The following is an 18,446-nucleotide window of genomic DNA, read 5'->3' as shown; positions in this document are numbered from 1 at the left end:
GAAATACTGATTTGTGGTGCGACACAAGCATGCAAGTCCAGACATTAATCTGCTGCTCAGATGACGTCCATCAGTACAGGAAAAAAGAACATTCCAGAAAAAATAATTAACTTCTGAGTTCTCTTTAGAAGCACACAGATGCATATCAGCACTGACAGAGAATCAGACTACAGTGTCAAAATTGATCCAAATTTAAAATAACCAGCCTAATGAAATCTTTTTTTTAAATCATTTTTAGCATGGCAGCACCCTGCAAGCCCATACAGGGCACTTAGGTCATTTCTATTACACAAGAACATGGAAGAACGTTTATGGCATTAGGTTTTCCCAAACATTCTACACACTTAAAAATAAAGGTTCTTTATTGTCATTGATTATTCCGTGAAGAACCTTTAACATCCACGGAACACTTGCATTTCACAAAAGGTTCTTTAAATTGGAAAAAGGTGCTTCATGATTATTAAAGATCATTCAAATGTTTCTCAAACTTTTTTTTTTTTTTTTTTTAAAGAACGGTTCACTGAATGGTTATTTGCAGGAAACCAAAATGGTTCCTCTATGGCATCACTGTGAAAAGCCTCTTTTGTAATCTTTATTTTGAAGAGTGTAATTGTACACCTGCTTTCTGAAAAAAAAAAAAATGCTGCTTTACTGTATTTGAAAGCAGACATTGTTGAATCGAACTCACTTTTTTGCCTGGTGGGCCCTCAGAGCCAATGTCTCCATTAGGTCCAGGTAAACCCTGCAGAGAAACACAACAGAGTGATACAGTAATCAAAAAGAGAAAAATGCATGTTTTGCGTTTTCATAAATGAAGTTTAAAGACAAACCTGCAGTCCTCTGTTTCCTCTGATACCGACAGGACCCTCCGGACCCTTTTAAAGAATCAGATTCAGTTAGTTACTGTACAAAAATGTTACCGTACATGAACTGTAGATCTGAAGTGTCACTGACTCTGTCTCCTTTGACGCCTGGTGTCCCACACTCCCCTCGCTCACCCTAAAAATATATATCTATTTTTAAAAGTCAGTGTCAGTGTACATTTTGTGTCAGTGTCAGTATTACTTTTGACAATACACTCAGATGAGATGAAGTATAAAGTCATATCAGTTGTTTAAAAAGCTGTTTTATTCTTCATAAATTAAAAAAAAAAATGATATTACTATTTAAAATGTAATATTATATATTAACTGTTAATAACTCTGTAACATCAGTCAGTACAACATACAAAAAAAAAAAAAAAAAAAAAGATTTACAGAAAGGATTGGATGTAAGACATATATAAAGTTAGTATTTGTTTAAATTTACATTTACACATTTAGCAGACGCATTTATTCAAAGTGACTTAAATTGCATTTTAAGGTATACTTTTTTTTTCTAATCTAACCATGAGATGGCATTGCAAGCACAAGTGATATTTTGTAAATTAGTCTATGATGCATCATTTTACCTTTTCTCCTTTGTATCCAGGTTTCCCCTAACAATCAATACAGAACACATGGTGAGAAAGAGCAGTTACACAAGCAGAAAATGTCAAGAAAATAGAGTGACTTTAGGCCTCGTTCTGGACAGGTTCACCTCTGTCCCATCTCGTCCAGGAGGACCGTTGAATCCGTTCTCTCCCTGCAGGAAGTGTGTCACATTTTAGAGGATAACACAAATAAATAATGACATACATGGGCCGATAATTTAAAATAACTTTGACCTTTTGTCCTTTAGATCCTGGACTTCCATCTTCTCCAGGACGACCCTTTTTACCCTGTGGTTCTCAGAGAAGGAGTGTTAACTTACTAATGATTCAGATTCTGCCATGCATCATTCTGTCAACAGTGTCTAGACAAAGAAAACTGGTTGAAGTGGTATAACTGATGGGTGCAGAATTATTTATTTATGTTTATGTACTCCCTTCTAGACACTGACATTTCTTTACAATAATAAAGAAATAAGGTTTTCATTAATAGGCTGAAATTCGTATTAATTTAAAATAACAGTGGAGCAGTTTTCTTTAAAAAAAATGATGTCTATATGTCTTTATAGTATCTGAATTATTTATTTTACAATATTCAAACAACTTCTGTCCACCAAATCAAATTCAGTGTGGTTTCATCAAAATGCAAGAAGTCTATTTTAGGGAATAATTTTATTATGCTTTCATTGTTTTTTTTCCCACTTTATGCTGCTTTTTGAAGATAGACAGATGAGATTATAAACTGTCACTGTATGTACAACAGCTGTGTGGAGATGCTACAAAAATAATAGCAAACAGGTTTAGTATGACATAAGCATGAATAATTATATAATTGTAAAATTCTTGCATGTTCAGCCAATCTTTGATCAATCTGGTGGGTATTTGTTCTCTTTATGAAAAATATGTGGAAAGACAAAATCTCTGAATTTATATTAAATTATGCTTTTTTGAAACACCGTGTGAGGGGCTAGAAATGGTTTTAAGAACGTGTGACACTTACAGGTGGTCCACTAGTTCCTCGCTCTCCTTTCTCACAAGTGCATTTTGGGGAAAGAGGGCACTGTTGGACACAGACACACTGCTTTAGTCACAACAAATAACGTCACTCGTAAGTGTCCTAAATTAATTCTGTCAGTCAAACACTTACCACTTCATTAGCCACCTCAGTCTAGAAGGAAACAAAAGTGAAAAAGGTGAATTCACAAGAAAAATTTACAAAAATGATAAGACATCTCACACAGTCTATAAATGTATAAATGTCCAAACCAACTTTTAGAAAACTGAAAGGTCCCATATTTAGTCTCTTCTCAGAACACAAAAGGCTGCTGGAAGAAAGTCTGGCTTTTTTTTTTTTTTTTTTTTTAGATGTCTCTCATGCCAGGTTTAATGTGCATGCATTTGCATAATAGATGCACATGTGTATGAATGAGAAAAACAGAAAGAGAGAGACACATTTCAAACAACATTCCTTGGATGAAAGATCAAGTTTAAGGACAGTGATGATAGACAGATGCCGTAATCTGGGAATCACAGGCACTCAGAAAAACAAAGAAAATTTAATTGCAACACATTAAGTCATTTTGTCTTGATTGCAAACAGCGCACTCAGTTGACATAATGACACAGTGGAAAGATGCATGTCTTATTTAACCGAAAACGTGTGCGATGAGCAACATCACACTTAGCTTGAACGAGCAGCTGATTTACAGATGTAACTACAGCGGATGAGACAGTCAAGCAGCAGAGAAGATGACAATGTTGCATGCGATTTGAATGTTCCTGGCCTGCGATTAAAGCTCCTGATTGTGCTTTTCTTGTCTCATTGACAAGCACCTGAATCAACAGTCGTTCCTGAGCAGCTAGCGTGCAGAAGGCTGGGTGAGATATTCATCCTGCATGCAGGATCATGCTGCTCATAGTACCCTAAAGCTCTGACCCAGCACAAAGTCAATGAGAAACAGATGTTCACTGTGCAAATACTGCAACCCGCTAACTGTTATTCTGCTCTAACTCCAGTAGACCTGCTTAGAAAAAAAAATTCATACCAGCTTAAGGTGGTCAAACTGGTCAAGCAGACCCACCAGATCTATTTACATTCAATACCTGAGAAATAAATTGTACCAAAAACATCTCTATAAACATATTTGACTACATCAGATGCACAGTTGAGAAGCTTAATGGCATAATCACAATATTGGTATACAAACAAAAACAAACAAATTTTGACCCTCAGAATTTGGATCTACCCACCGCAAATGTCTGTTACAGATATCACTCTTTTGCCCAACCACTGAGCATAAAACCAGCCATTATGACTGGAAAAAAGGGATCAAACTGGTCTAGTAGTTCAATGAGGTCTAAACTAGTTTAGCCAAAGTGGTCAACCAGCTCTAACCAACGTGATCATGATTTACCAGGTCAACCTCAGTCCCATAAACTGGTAGTGTGGTTGACTAAAACCACCTTGTTCCAGTTAGCTCCAGCTAATTACCACGTTGGACCATCAAAAACCCTGCAAAACCAAACCATTTATCACCTTAAATGTAGTTACCAGCTTAGCCAAGGTAGTCAACCAGCCCTAAGAAGAATGGTCAAGACCTATAAGGGGCCAGAAAATTCACAAAACATTCTTAAGAATAACATTCTTCTTAACTGCCATTTTATTTTTATTTTCTAACTTTAAAACAATGTTAAGGATATTTTGTATACCAAATACTTAAAGAATGTATTTATCTTCTAAAGAATGTCTATTATCTTTATTCTTACCATTGTTCATAAGAAAAAAAAAACCTTACTTACAACAATCTTAGAATTTATCTTAAGAACTTTCTTAACTCTTATTTTTTAAGAGAAATTTTGTGAATCCAGCCCCAGGTAAAAACGTTTAAAACACCAAAACCAGTTTTGTCCAGTCTGAAAGAACACTTAAAACCATCAAAGGCTGGATTTTTTGCAGGTGTGATGTCACAGGCTTGGATGTCTCTCGTGTGATCTGCTGTTTTCTATTATCAGAGAAGCACGAGGGAACCTCTAGCAGGAGACGGCAGCGCTGGATAACATATTCAGTCGTAAAAGTTTCCCGAACATGTGCAGATGCTGTGCGATGTGAGACACGTAGGTCAGCTCACCACATTAGAGACATTCTGTAAGTTTATACAACTCCAGACACACTAAGATCCAGCATTCCTGTCTACTAATAGGAAACAATGCTAAAAACATTAGCCAAAGCCACAAGAAACTGTTGAAGGATAAAACTGTGATGAAATAGATGGATGGAATCTCACAGACAGACACACATAACATGCATCTTACGTGCATTGTGGGACACACTTGACCAGGTGTTGGCACCAAGCTTTTTTTTTTGCAGGCATGCTTTGTATCACTTTTATCAAGCAACAAAGAGAGAATGGGTTCAGGAAATTACACGAGCCAGACTTGGACTTGCATCACTTGCTGACAAGCACACCATGGTCCAAAATACTATGCTCTAGTACAGTAGACAACTTCTTAAATCACCTTTAGGGGGTTTTATCTTGAGGTAAGGTGTGTTTGAGAAAGCATTTACTCACTATGGCCTTAATGCCCTGTCGAAGGAATTCGTAATCAAATTTTTCCATGTCCTCAGGACAGATACAGAGATAAGACGGCCCATTTTCCATAACTATGTTCTCAGTAGCACAAACCCCTACACACACATGCCCCGCTTAATCTGTGACCCCTCAAGAGATATAAATCCTTCATTTGGGATTTGACAAGCATCTGACCTTCATAATTTCTAGACTTCAAAGTTGGTCCCTAAGAACCAAAAATTTGTTTTCACAGCTCATGTCTCAACACTGCCACCTTAAACTTCTTTGTTTGGACAATCCTGAGGGAAGTTTATTGCTCAGATGTTCCTCTTTCATGACCTTTTTTTCAGATGTTTCTTCAAACATTCCTCAGGAGAAATAAAAATAGGCACAAACGAGACAAGGTTGTGCTGAGCAATTAAAGGATGTCTTTTGTGATATATTCAACATCTCTCTCAGCCAGGCCAGTATACCCACTTGTCTAAAAAGCTCTACTATTATTCCACTTCCAAAAAAGTCCAATCCATCCTCAATGAACGATTATCGTCCAGTAGCCTTGACCTCTATTGCTATGAAGTGTTTCGAGCGTCTAGTGATGAGTTACATCAGGTCTTGTCTTCCAACAAATCTGGACCCACTTCAGTTTGCGTATAGAGCGAATCGCTCTACTGAGGACGCCATCTCCACCCTGCTCCACCTCACACTGACACACCTGGAGAATAAGAACACCTATACCAGGATTTTACTTATGGACTTCAGCTCAGCATTTAATTCAATCTTGCCTCAACAACTGGTGGAAAAGTTGTTGCTGCTGGGTCTGGACTCAGGAGTGTGCAGGTGGATTATGAACTTTCTGACAGAGAAACGACAAACAGTCAGAGTTGGCAGTTTAACATCTAAAACAATAATTGTGAACACAGGTACGCCACAAGGGTGCGTTCTGAGTCCTTTATTGTTCACGCTGCTGACATATGACTGTACTGCCAGTTTTAATAGCAATCATGTTATCAAGTTCGCAGACGATACCACTGTTGTCGGCCTTATTACTGATAATGATGAATTGGCATATAGGAAAGAGGTGGAGAAACTCACAGCTTGGTGCACAACGCACCATCTGGCCCTCAACACCAATAAGACAAAAGAGATGGTCATAGATTTCAGGAGAGCTGGGCAACATCACCATCTCCCTTTGACTATAAACAGCTCCGAGGTGGAGAGGGTCCAAAGCACCAAGTTCTTGGGGATCCATCTGACGGACAAGCTGATTACCAAAGATAACACCTCAGCTGTGATCAAGAAGGCACAACAACGCCTTCATTTTCTTCGCAGGCTGAAGAAGGTGGAACTTCCCATCACAGCCATGACGTTGTTTTATAGAGGGACAGTAGAGAGTCTGCTGACTTATTGTATCTCGTCCTGGTTTGGAAGCTGTACAGCAGAGGAGAGACACAATCTCAGCCGGATTGTGAGAACAGCGGAGAAAATTATTGGTGTCTCACTACCACAGCTACAAGACATTTACACAGAGCGCTGTGTACGGAGAGCTGGTAGTATCCTGAAGGACTGCATACATCCACTTAATGGATTGTTCTCATTGATGCAGTCAGGAAAAAGATACCGTAGCATAAAAACCAGAACTTCTCGGCTGTTGAATAGCTTTCTTCCCACAGCAATTAGGCTGCTAAATCAGTTTGTGACTCTTTTGTGATTTATTCTTTTAACATTTTAGAGCATTTGAAATAATTTTATTAGAATATTTATGCTTTATTATTTTAAATAATTTTATTGAACTGATTTATATGTATTATATAATGCACTGAATTGTAAGATGTGGACGTGTGAAACACAATTTCGTTTCTATGTGACATAGAAATGACAAATAAAGTATCATCATCATCAACAGCTAATATTCAGTATACACAAAGAACAATAAAATTAATGAGGATCACAGTTCAGATCACAGAATTTAAATAAGAATTGCATTTATATTGAGAGACTTTGAACAGCCTAAGTTGATTGTAGAAGCCATTATTTGGCACCAATTGCCTCTGTGATCAATTTAAGTCTGGAATACACTACACAACTTTTGCACAGATTTTTGCTCCAATCTTCAGTCTGGAAAAGTTGATACTTGTTGCCGAACGTCAAAGTCTTCAGATTTTGGGCAGTCGGAGTCAACAGATTTCACAGAAAATTGCGAAGTTTATGAAGTGCACAGACTTCAATTTTTTTCTTCAGAATTAGATTCCATCCGGAGACCTGTTTTCGCCACTGAATAAAATTATTATTTTTTTTTAAAGATAATTGTTTTTTTCTCTTTGACTTTTTTCTCACAATTCAGATTTGCATGATATAAACTCACTATTCTGACTTATAAATTCAGAATAACAAAATATAAACTCACACTTCTGAGAAAAAAAGTCGTAATTACCTATTTTTTTATTTAATTTTTTTTATTGAGTGGCAGAAAACGGGCTTCCATACCATCCAAATTCCATTTTGAGACGATTTTAGAACACACATTGTTTTCACTTGTCATGCATCTCCTAGCAACGAGGCGCACGTTTCTGTTCATTTTCGGAATGTTCACACAGAACGTTTTTGCATTCCAATGCATTCCTATGGAAAGGCAATTGACATGTTTGACCGTTGCGTTTGCGTCTTTTGCAGCATCCATGACATAGTGTTCTAAAAACGCAGCACTCAAGCTAAAATAGGTTCAACTTATAAAAACTGTGCCTTGAGGCCTTGCATTTTTCCCCATTTCAATGCTCGCATATCACATTTTTGTGAATGGTCCCTTAGTGTGTCATCCTCTGTCATTTAGTGTATGATGCCCAGTTTTTCTCTGTAACCAGTGAATGAGTCACAAGTGCATGATGCCTAGTCTTTTAAATCTGTTTTAAAAATTGTGTGGTGCATTCCAGCCTCTAGGCTCACAATGCTTCTGGGAAAATTCTTAAAGGGATAGTTCATCCAAAAATGACAATTCTGACATAATTTACTCACCCTCATGTCCTTTAAAACCTGTAAGACTTTCGATCATCTTTAGAACACAAATTAAGATATTTTAATAAAATCTGAGAGATTTCTGTCTCGCCATAGAAACTCTACTCAATTACCACTTTGATGCTTCAAAATGTTCATAAAGAGATCATAAAACTAATCCATATGAATTGAGCAGTTTAGTAAACATTTCTGATGAGACTCAAGATGTTAAGAGCTTTTGAAGCGAAAAAGTAGTAGTAGAGTAGACTATTAATGGCAGGACAGAAATCTCTCAGATAAATTTTCATTTAAAATATTAAAATATCATTTGTCTTCCAAAGGTGAACGAAAGTCTTGCAGGTTTGGAACGACATGACGGTGAGTAAACGATGACAGAATTTTCATTTTTGGGAGCTCTATCCCTTTAATGATACACATTCGATTTCTGGGTTCCAGCAGGACAAAATTTCCATTTGCTCTTGTTCATGTCTATCAAAAAACATTTGACACAAGATTTTTATTTCCTATGGGAAAACACTACTTACAATCTCTTTGACGATCTTATCCATGACGCCCTTGTCCTGTAGGTTGTGTACGTAGCGGGCGGCCGGAGGACTGGCCAGGAGCCGCAGCTGTTCCACATTGGCAGCGGATGTGAAACCCACTGTGAAGAATTTAATCCCTTGGTTCTTAGCATCAGCTAAAGCAGAGAAGATATCGGGATTCTTGGGATGCGACTCGCCGTCATACAGCAGAATGGCCACCTTCACGCTGTCAGGGCCAGACTCCTCCAGGTAGATGCGTGTGAGGTTGGTGATGGCGTAGGTGGTGTAGGTACCGTGCCCTATGTAAGGCATGGGCCCGATGTGATCCTGGAAGGTGGGCACGCCCCTCCAATCTTTGAAGGACTGTTCGGTGATCACATGACTGCTGTACTGAAGGAGAGCGGTTCTGAATTTCAAGCCCTGTCCAGTTTGGAGATGGATGTTTCGGATCCGGCTAACAAGATCAGTAACAAAACGCTTCTCTTGAGCATGGTTGTCTTTGGCGCTTTCTGAACTGTCCACCAAAAATGCCAGTTCCAAATTACAGTCCGCATCTGAAAGATGGTAAAAAGACAAAAAAGTATTAAACATTGACCCAAAGATATAAATTCAAACCTATGTTAAAACGTCAGATTGGACATCAATAACATTTTAAACATCTTAGTTTCTTGAGTGTATTGTGACCAAACATCATTTACATTAACCTTGACTTCTGGTGTCATATTGATTTGAGTTTTATGGTGTTTTATTGTGTTTTTGCATGACTGCTGCAAATATGGACTGTTATTGAATTTAAGAGTTTAAGTGATAATAAGATTTTCTGAAGATTCTTTAAAAAATATAATTGTTGCCCACAAAAAAAAAAAAAAAAAAAAAAAAAACAGCCAAGGCTTATTATTGTTAACAAAAAATAAAACCAAAAGCATAAAAAACATTTTCGTTAATTGAAATAAAATAAACAACTGATAAGTTGATAAGTGATAAGTGTTGACAAAGCAACATTGCATTTATATATTAAAATAGTAAAAGTACTAAAACTTAAAAAAAAAAAAAAAATGTACTGACATTAAATGAAGTTCCTAAACGTAAGTTAGGGAGGAGCGAGCCCATCTAATCTTTCAATCAACAGCTGGAGTATATAAGCAGCTGCTTACCTCTCTCCAGTCTCAGCTGCTCTAGCATCCCTCCACCTCCCCAATCTCTTCTTAGGTACCTTGCCCTTTGTAATCACCTTATACCATGTCCCTGGGGGGTTTATCAGAGCTCGAGTTGAAACTGCTTCATCGAGCCACCCATCAGTGGACAGCAAGCCAAATAAGTTTACTCTATTTCCCAATGATTATATGGGCAAACGAACTCGTTAAAACCACACAACTAAATTTTAAAATGATTACCTTAAAATCTAAAAACACAATTTTATTCAAATATATATATATATATATATATATATATATATATAAACTGCAATAGTAAATCAGTGATACTAAACTAACACTGCAGCATTTTTAGAAAATATATATTTTTCAACTATTTCTTTAAGTGAGACTTGGAATGACAAAGTGACAAAAATGCTGATTTGTGACTGCATACATTGTAATGTGGTTTGACATTAAAGTACAGCCTGCGACTCCTATCTGACTTTAATCCTTTGATAACTGTTTAGGTAATACATAAATAACTTAAAGTGCCAAAAAAAAAAAAAAATGTAAAGGTAATAGTAAATGTGAACCAGATGAAATGACCCCAGTCTCCAGTAAATCATATTTATGATGAAGAAGATACATGAGCAGAGCAGAGTTTAGATCAAAAATGGAGAGCAGAGTAGTCCGTAAGGCAACAAACTTCACATACTATGAACTTTTCTTGTTCTTGATAAGTATTTAAATTAGTTTAATTTATTAAAAAATCATAATCAATCACACCCTGCCCCTGTCTGACAGATGCATGAATGAAATCTGTTGTAATGATCTCATACCACCTGGACCAAAACCTCACTTGTGCTTAGCTGAAGCCAAATGGGCTTTTGAATATAAAACGCAAATACAGTATTTTACAAGCCACCTGCTTACTATATGTTTGCTGTGTTGTGCTGAACGGCAAGAAATAATTACCACTTTTTGGGATGACATTAGAGGTGATTGGTTTATTTTTGTTTCTTCCATTTCTCTTATCTTCTAAATCCTCCTCATCATCATCATCAGCATCGTCAAGTTTGCCCAGCTGAGCCAAAACAAGCTGCACTCCCAACAGCAAAACCAGCCAGCTTACACACAGCCGTATCATCACTACAGTAGAAGAGAGACAAACAGAAGCCAACACAGTTTTAAGAACGGATTACCTTATTCTCAAATGCATCAAATGCATTGCCTCATTCAAAGTATGCAACCAGTGTCTGCTTATTTAATTTCCACCCTAAATACTCAAAACTTAATAACATTTAAATAACATTTGAAATTTCATATTTCAAAAGTGTAATAGCAAAGAAGTTATCTTCTCTTAAGTCTCATTTATCTGAACTAATATATTACTGAATTATAACAGCTAATGCAAGCAAAATGTGCACTTACTGTGTGAAGCAGCTCTAATTTCAGTACAGTACAGGCTTGAGTTCAACCAAAAATCAGCAGCTGAATGATGAAGATCAAAAGCTCATGACAGCTCTTCTCTGTGTGAGATCCACATGCAATAAAGGGATGCCATACAGAATGATTTAGAATCACTGGATATGTGTAAAGACTGAATGTGTTTGCTGTAAAAGACAAGAAATGTAATAATGTGCATCAGCTCCATTCATGTGAGTTATCTGCTGCCATCCAGAGGAACACTAATATCCAGAGCTCCTCCTGTGAACCCACCCATTTTTACATTTGCTGCATAATATATAACATGCATGCCTATGCATAAATGTAGCAAAGAATGTAATAATTCTGAATCAGGAGAAAAATATGCACAGATCAAGCACAAGCCAAAACAGTCCAAAACAGTTCTAAACAAATATGTGTGTGGATTTTGATGTGAGAGAATAACAGGAGACGGACTTTTTCACTGAATGAAGCATTATTATGGATTATGGATTCGTATTTTGTGAAGGTTTAGAGATAAAACATCTTAACAATGGATTTGTTTCCTACAAATATGCAGCTTTTTGCTTCACGAGGCATTAATTGTGGTGTGGATTACTTGTGGATTATTGTGATGTTTTTATCAGCTGTTTGGACTCTCATTCTGACGGCACCCATTCACTGCAGAGCATCCATTGCTGAGACATGGCAGCTGGTTTAAGCTGGTCCTGAGCTGGTTATAAACTGGTTTAAGATGGTCTTGTGCTGGTCCTAAGCAAATAGCCCCTGCTCAGGACTAGCTCATGACCCACTCAGGACCAGTTTAAACCAGCTCATGGCCAACTAAGGACCAGCTTAAAAAAGCTCAAACCAGCTGCCATGCTTCAAAACATACCTAACCACCATATGCTGTTTTATTTTCCAACAGGGTAACTAAACGTCAATAATTTTGTGAATTACCATTGATATCATAAATGTGTGTGCTTTTTCATTGTCCCTCACCCATGCAATGTGAAAGTGTTGCTTTTAGCTGCCATGTTGAAGTATGGCAGACTGTTTTAGTAAATATTGTGGATTAAGTACCGCTGAAGGTTATGAGAAGCATAACAATCATTGTTTCACATTCCAGGAGTGTATATTCGCTTGTACATCCTGAATAACTCTGAAGACTTTGAATGCATCTCCTGTGCATGTGTGTGTGTGTGTGTTTCATTCCTTGCCATAACTCTGTAGTGTTAATTTGATTTCTAAGAAGTGAATTATTTGTTTAATGAATTCAATATATGACATTTACCAAATAAATCAGCTATTAGGTTCATTTATGATTTTAAATGGACAAAAAGTAACCTTTTAACGATTTTGTAAAAACTCTTAACTCAAATAATTACTGTAGGTGTCAGCCGTGTCTGAAAAATGCTTAAAGGATTCATGGAAAATGTCCAGTATGGATCGTTAAAGTCCTGAGCTGTTGTGATATACAGCTACATGCCATGTACGTCAGCATGCTGTGCAGAAACACCTCAGCACTGTACACCAATACACTGAAGCTGAAACATCAGAGCATGTGGTGTTCAAAGCACGTCAGGCAGTAAAAAAACAATAAAACACATGAATCTGAGCAGAAACATAAATTCTGTTTCATTCCGATGACGACGACAGGGCTTAAAGTGAACCGAGCTGGAAAGAATCAGGATAACATACATTCTCCAAGAACTGAATAAATGTGTAAACTATCAATACACACCTAGTAAACATTGTTTTCTATATCAGAAAAATATGAACAGTGCATGTTATTTTATTGTTCTGCTTCAAATTTGAAGCACCATGTAAGCTCTGTAAATGTCTGATCTTTTAATGCCCCCATAGTCGTGATTGAATTTTGACTAGTAAAAGTCAAAAAGTTGCAGAAAAGGCCAGCACACTATGACATTAATCAAAATCAAAATAAAAACAGCCAATGTTCCAGTCACAACACGGCACTGAAGAAGGTCATGTTGTGACCAAAACTTTTACTGTTCCTCAGTAAAACTGTTTTTTTTCCTTTCACACTTTTTTTGTTGTTGTTGTTCTTTTCCATAGTGTGCGCGCCTTTTGCAACTTTTTGCCTATTTGGATTATTGTTGTTTACACATCTAAATGTTTCAGACTTCTTCAGGCACTTTTCAATCACACTTTTTTTTTTTTTTGTGATTTCTTCGACTAGCAAAAATGCAATTTCAGATATCTGCAATCAATTCAATTTAAATAATATTAATTTACATTTTACTAATTCCAAGTCAGTATTTTCCATAATTAAATTCATCCAAGCCCATATAAGCAATAATTGAAATTTCAAAGGCATCCATTTGCTGACATGGTTTTTTAATAAAAATTTTAGTAATTCAAGTAATGCAATTTTTGTCAATTAGAATGATCACTAATCAAAAATCAATCTTAAAACACCTATACATTGTTCACCTGCACTTCATCTGTGTTTTCATTTGATTCCAAGAAATCTGAAAATCACTGAGAGCAGCCTGACATCCATCATCATCCTCACGCAGATCTCGGGACATCTTTACGGCTTCCTACACACGGTGAAGTCAGAAACAGCTGAATAAAACTCAGTCAGGTTCATCTCATATATCAGCATATGGGACTACAGAGGGTTTGTTTTAATGATGCAGAAATTCTTGGCATTACACACAGCACTGTAAACTTATCTATGATAATGTAATAATTCTATGACATTAATAATATAATTATCATTGTTGTTAACTTCAAATTTAATAGCAAAATAATCTAGGTCAAAGAGTGTAGATGAGTAATTTGGAAAAGAATGCAAATAAATTTGAAACATTTTTATAAAAAGAAATGATGTCCTACCACTGTGCACATCTGAAAATTGGAAAAGAAAATTCACTTACTTTTGTATTACCATCAAACTGGAACAAAAATAAATAAAAGCAAAAAAAATCCAAATACAATCTGTGACCCAGAAAAAAAAAAAGAAAAAAAAGATTCAAATATACAGTAGCTGTAACCTGGAGGGCAAGTAAATGAGACATCTGATCATCTCAATAAACCAGACATACTGTACCATTTATGAGTCAGTGCCGTGTTCATTCTGCCTGAGGATCCACAGGTGATCCTTCGCCATTCTCCTGCCATAAGCAACATTACCACTTATGTTCAGACCCATTATAAAAATAGGGGAGCATGCCATCGTGATTATATGAAGAGCAGACCAGACATAAGCGAGTTCCTAAATCAAGTCTGCATAATTTCAAACTGATGACAAACAAATGGGAGTAACTTTGGTGTCAGACTGATTTACACAGATGATTCGTCAATTCTGAAGATAGGAGCTGAGGGAAACAAAGAAGACACTTATTAGTGAGAGAACTCTATGATAGTTTATGTGACTGCATGTATTAGAGATCTGGTCGTCATTTGAGTCGTAAATTTTTTTTTGTAATCTTTCCCCTCCTGAAAGTTATAAAACTTTCACTACAGTGGCAATTCCACCACATCTCAAATTATGTATGGAGTTAACAGCAGTGTTAGAAATAAGCATTTAAATTGAGAAGAAGAAAAAAAAACTTCACAGACAGGATTGTGGATGTAGCTTAAATACACACAATTATATTTTCACATTTTAGGCATAATTTAAAAAGTACAGTTTGACTGGAAATGACATGCACTGTGCATTTACCTTGATGTTTCTTTTTTTTCACTTATCGCCTTTTGTTCACACAATAAACTGAAATTTTGTATTTAGTAAAAAAAACAGCATAGAACACATGCCTAGTTTGCTTCATATAATAAACATTTTGAACCTACACGGTGAAATTATTAAATTACAGTCCCTCTGAAAAAAAAAAAAACTTTTCAGAGTAAAAACATTTATATCGAGGTATACTGAATATCACATGAAGGCTGAAAAATACAGGCCTATGCAATAGTGCAATGATCCTGTATGAATATGTGCCAGCAGAGGGCAGAAGAACCATGTGATTTTACATTAAATGTTCTGTACAGAACCATTAGAGGGTATACTACACCATGGATTGCATATGTACGCATGAAACCTGCCAGTTCAAACCAAACCAAACATTTTACATAAATATAGAAAATAGATGTTCAAAACAAAGTTTCACAATAATAATAAATACCTCAAGGATGTATTAGTCAGTTCTTGTGTGAAAGCACTGATGCTACTGCAGAGTGCCAAGGCCATAAACTCATGCATTTGCCTCCACATTCCCAAATGTCTGATTCCCAGCATCCTCTGACCTCTTTGCATTTAGACATCTCCCTGAAGACCAACACCTGGGCACAGACACTATGCAAAAACAAAAAAATAATGGAATAAGAAGGTGCACCATATGCCGCACAAACTTGTGTAGTTTGAAACAAAACACATTACAATCTGTAGGATTGTTTCAGTCAAATGAGTAAAACCTGGCATCCATTTCATTCCTTTAGATAAAAGCGTCTGCTAAATGACTAAATGTAATTGTAAATTTCATAGTAATGTGTGATAAAGTCAGGAGTTTGTCTGCTTTTACAAATACAAGAAATATTAATACAAATATAGCTTCTAATTTTACAGATTTAACCATTTTATTAGATTGCAGAAAATGGAAACTGAATTTGCATACAGAAAGTCACATTGTAGACAAATTCATCAAAAAAAGCATGAAAATCCACTTTATATCACATGGTTTTTCAATGAGCACACAAATGAATCCATGAAGAGAACTAGAGGATCTGACATGCCTATTGAAATAACAAATGACGTCTTTTTCTTCTCACAATAATGTTAATCGCATTCCTGAAAAGGGCAATATTAAAGACTGGGGGAGGAACTGGCAGCTTTTGATGAATGTATCAAAAGACCAACATTGTATTCTACTAGCCGATTGGTGGATTCATTTCCCCCTCCATCCACCTCCTCCTCGTTTTAACTAGCAAATTAGTAATGTCATAGACACAAGATGACACCATGCACTGATCAAGATGTTTTGTGGACATAATTCATTCATAAAGCCAGAAAGGGTCATTTCTCACTGTGTGTTGTCCCGTCTCGATCTCCTCGAGGGTCTCAGGGGTGATGCAAGAGCGGCCACAGGCTCTCATGCTGATGTATTAGTTGGCATATGCAAGCTATGAATTATCAAGGAAAAAGAGTCAATTATCCAGTTCTGAAAGAGACCTGGGCCGCTGTGGCCTCAGGGCCTTCTGAATTTACAAAATCATTTCATGGAGAAGAACGCCGAGGAGCCAAGGGACTCCAGACGAGTGGAGAGAGTGTCCACACACATATACAAACACACACACACACACACACAGTCCACAAACCTCTCAGTTTTACCATCCAGGGCAGAAAGCACATTTTGAACTCCTCAATAATAATCCATATTTAAAAACATTGATTTTGCTCAGATGGAAAAGCTTCGCCATGACAGACGGCATTTAACGCATCCCACTTCTTTCTTCTTCTTTCCATTAAAAATCAAAGTGGGTTCTGATTAACTGTGGCCCGTCTAATGGCAGCAGTACGGAACAGACCATTACGGTCTCGCAGCGTTCATAATCATACCATGCTTCATTCCTTTTTGGCTTGATATTTCCAGTCGAGCTGCTTGACTAGTTTGAGCTAATGAAAAGAATAATGTGGTTTGTAAATAGAAGTGAAATACACTTCCCTCGTAATTAGCCTGTGGTGGGACACGAAGTGAGAGAGGTTTAAGGTGAGGGCGAGAGACACAAACTGGCTATGGCTGCTCCTCAAGAAGGTGGCCAACCAGTTGTTTATGATCACAATGACAGGGTTTGATACAATATATGCCATAATAATGGCAGATTTACGGCACATTTGAAAATTTGTTAATTTTTAAATAATAACCTCTCAAGAATGAGTGGCAAAGATGCAACTATGCTATTCAAATGACATTGCATTTTAATTTTATGAAATGCATGTTATAGATCTGATAAAAAAAACATACATTTATTCAGTAAGTGTGAAGTGACATAAAATACAAGTATAATGTTATAGTTTCTTTTCAAAGCATATCAGAATGATTTCTGAAGACTGGAGTAATGATGCCGAAAATTCAGCTTTGCATCACAGGAACAAATTACATTTTGAAAAATATATTATATAGAAAACAGCTATTTTAAATTGCAATAATATTTCACAATATCACTATTTTTACTGTATCCATGTTTTATCACCATGGCTTGGTGAGCAGAAGAGAACAAAATCCTACTTCAGTGCATTTATTTTAAATGTGTATATATATTTTTAAATATCTTGCTGTATCAAATTGCTTTGCAAAATTATTTTCCCTATCTGCACTATATCCCTCCCTCAGCAGCCGTTTACCTCATTACGTGCCATTTACCCAAAGTGTGGACAAAAAGACCCCTGCAGAGGCCTATTTACATGGGTTTTAAACAAAACAACCTTCTTTTGAAACTAATTGTGTTGCTCTATCAATATTCAGTAAACATCTTTTTACAACAGAAAAACTTAGCATGAATACATGCAGCATTCGGTTAAACAGTTAGAGGTGCTAATCATAACAAAAGTGCATTATCGAATGTGCTTTGTTACTGCGGTGTTGTCATGTGGATTTACCACAGTCAGGCCTTTGTTGGAACGTAAAAGTGTTATTCGCTCGCCTCACAAGTCTGTGTCTTATTTCTTGGCTTCATTCAGGGGTACATGCTTTCTTACTTATCCAAACAGCCGGTTGGTTTTGATTCTTCTAATCTGTCTCTGCCTCTCGGTACAGTAAGCATTTGAGAAAGCACTTATTGAGAGGGAAGGAGAAAGGCTTGAACCTCTCCTGAAGAGGTGAGCTCCATCTCCACTCGGGGCTTAAGTGACAGGTAAATTGCAAGTTAAGTGGGGAACACAGCCTTTTAACAAGAGGCTTCGAGCCGCTGCAAATCCTCCTTAGTCTCTAATCTGAATACAAAAGCTTGAGGCGGGGTGGATTAAATTTGACCCCTGAATGAGGTGTTTGTTCCAGCCGAGGAGCCACTTTAGCCGAGAGGAGCGAGCCAGGTTTACGTTTCCTTTTGTGCGACGCAGCCGCGTTTAAAAACAACAGGGCCACAATGAATTCTCTTCAGAGGCTCATTTTCCCCAGGACAAAGGAAAGTGTAGAGCCATCGGCTTCTCCCGCAGGCTCGCCTATTTACCCGAGTCTTTGCTGTAGACGACTCTAAAAGACTGTTTATTTAATTGGGGATGAAATGCCATAACGGGCTCCGCTATCGGTGGCGCAGGAAAACAAATCCAGCTTTCTTTCGCGACAGGCTGA

General features: G+C 36.9%; 1 protein-coding gene across 4 annotated transcripts in view; it reads right to left on the bottom strand.

Moving 5' to 3' along the window:
- The window catches only part of col28a2b (collagen, type XXVIII, alpha 2b), a 31,383-nt gene extending 14,153 nt beyond the window's left edge, over positions 1-17,230 (bottom strand). The window contains exons 1-17 of one of the 4 annotated variants that reach the window (XM_058780297.1): positions 16,474-17,230; positions 16,183-16,278; positions 15,285-15,454; positions 14,210-14,477; positions 14,037-14,097; positions 13,588-13,697; positions 11,137-11,234; positions 10,681-10,854; positions 8,570-9,123; positions 2,616-2,636; positions 2,469-2,528; positions 1,706-1,759; positions 1,579-1,623; positions 1,451-1,477; positions 955-999; positions 831-875; positions 689-742 (exon numbers count right to left, since the gene is read on the bottom strand). In XM_058780297.1, coding sequence (XP_058636280.1) covers positions 689-742; positions 831-875; positions 955-999; positions 1,451-1,477; positions 1,579-1,623; positions 1,706-1,759; positions 2,469-2,528; positions 2,616-2,636; positions 8,570-9,123; positions 10,681-10,854; position 11,137 — 1,080 coding nt within the window. In that variant the 5' untranslated portion in view covers positions 11,138-11,234; positions 13,588-13,697; positions 14,037-14,097; ... (2 more) ...; positions 16,183-16,278; positions 16,474-17,230. Of the gene's footprint in view, positions 1-688; positions 743-830; positions 876-954; positions 1,000-1,450; positions 1,478-1,578; positions 1,624-1,705; positions 1,760-2,468; positions 2,529-2,615; positions 2,637-8,569; positions 9,124-10,680; positions 10,855-11,136; positions 11,350-13,587; positions 13,698-14,036; positions 14,098-14,209; positions 14,478-15,284; positions 15,455-16,182 lie in introns of those variants that run through there. The other 3 variants (XM_058780298.1, XM_058780299.1, XM_058780300.1) reach the window with 3 other exon arrangements.
- Positions 17,231-18,446: the final 1,216 nt, after the last annotated feature.

This window comes from Onychostoma macrolepis, chromosome 06 (assembly GCF_012432095.1).
Source record: "Onychostoma macrolepis isolate SWU-2019 chromosome 06, ASM1243209v1, whole genome shotgun sequence".
In the NCBI taxonomy this organism is placed as follows: domain Eukaryota; kingdom Metazoa; phylum Chordata; class Actinopteri; order Cypriniformes; family Cyprinidae; genus Onychostoma; species Onychostoma macrolepis.
This window is presented reverse-complemented; position numbering and strand designations above follow the sequence as displayed.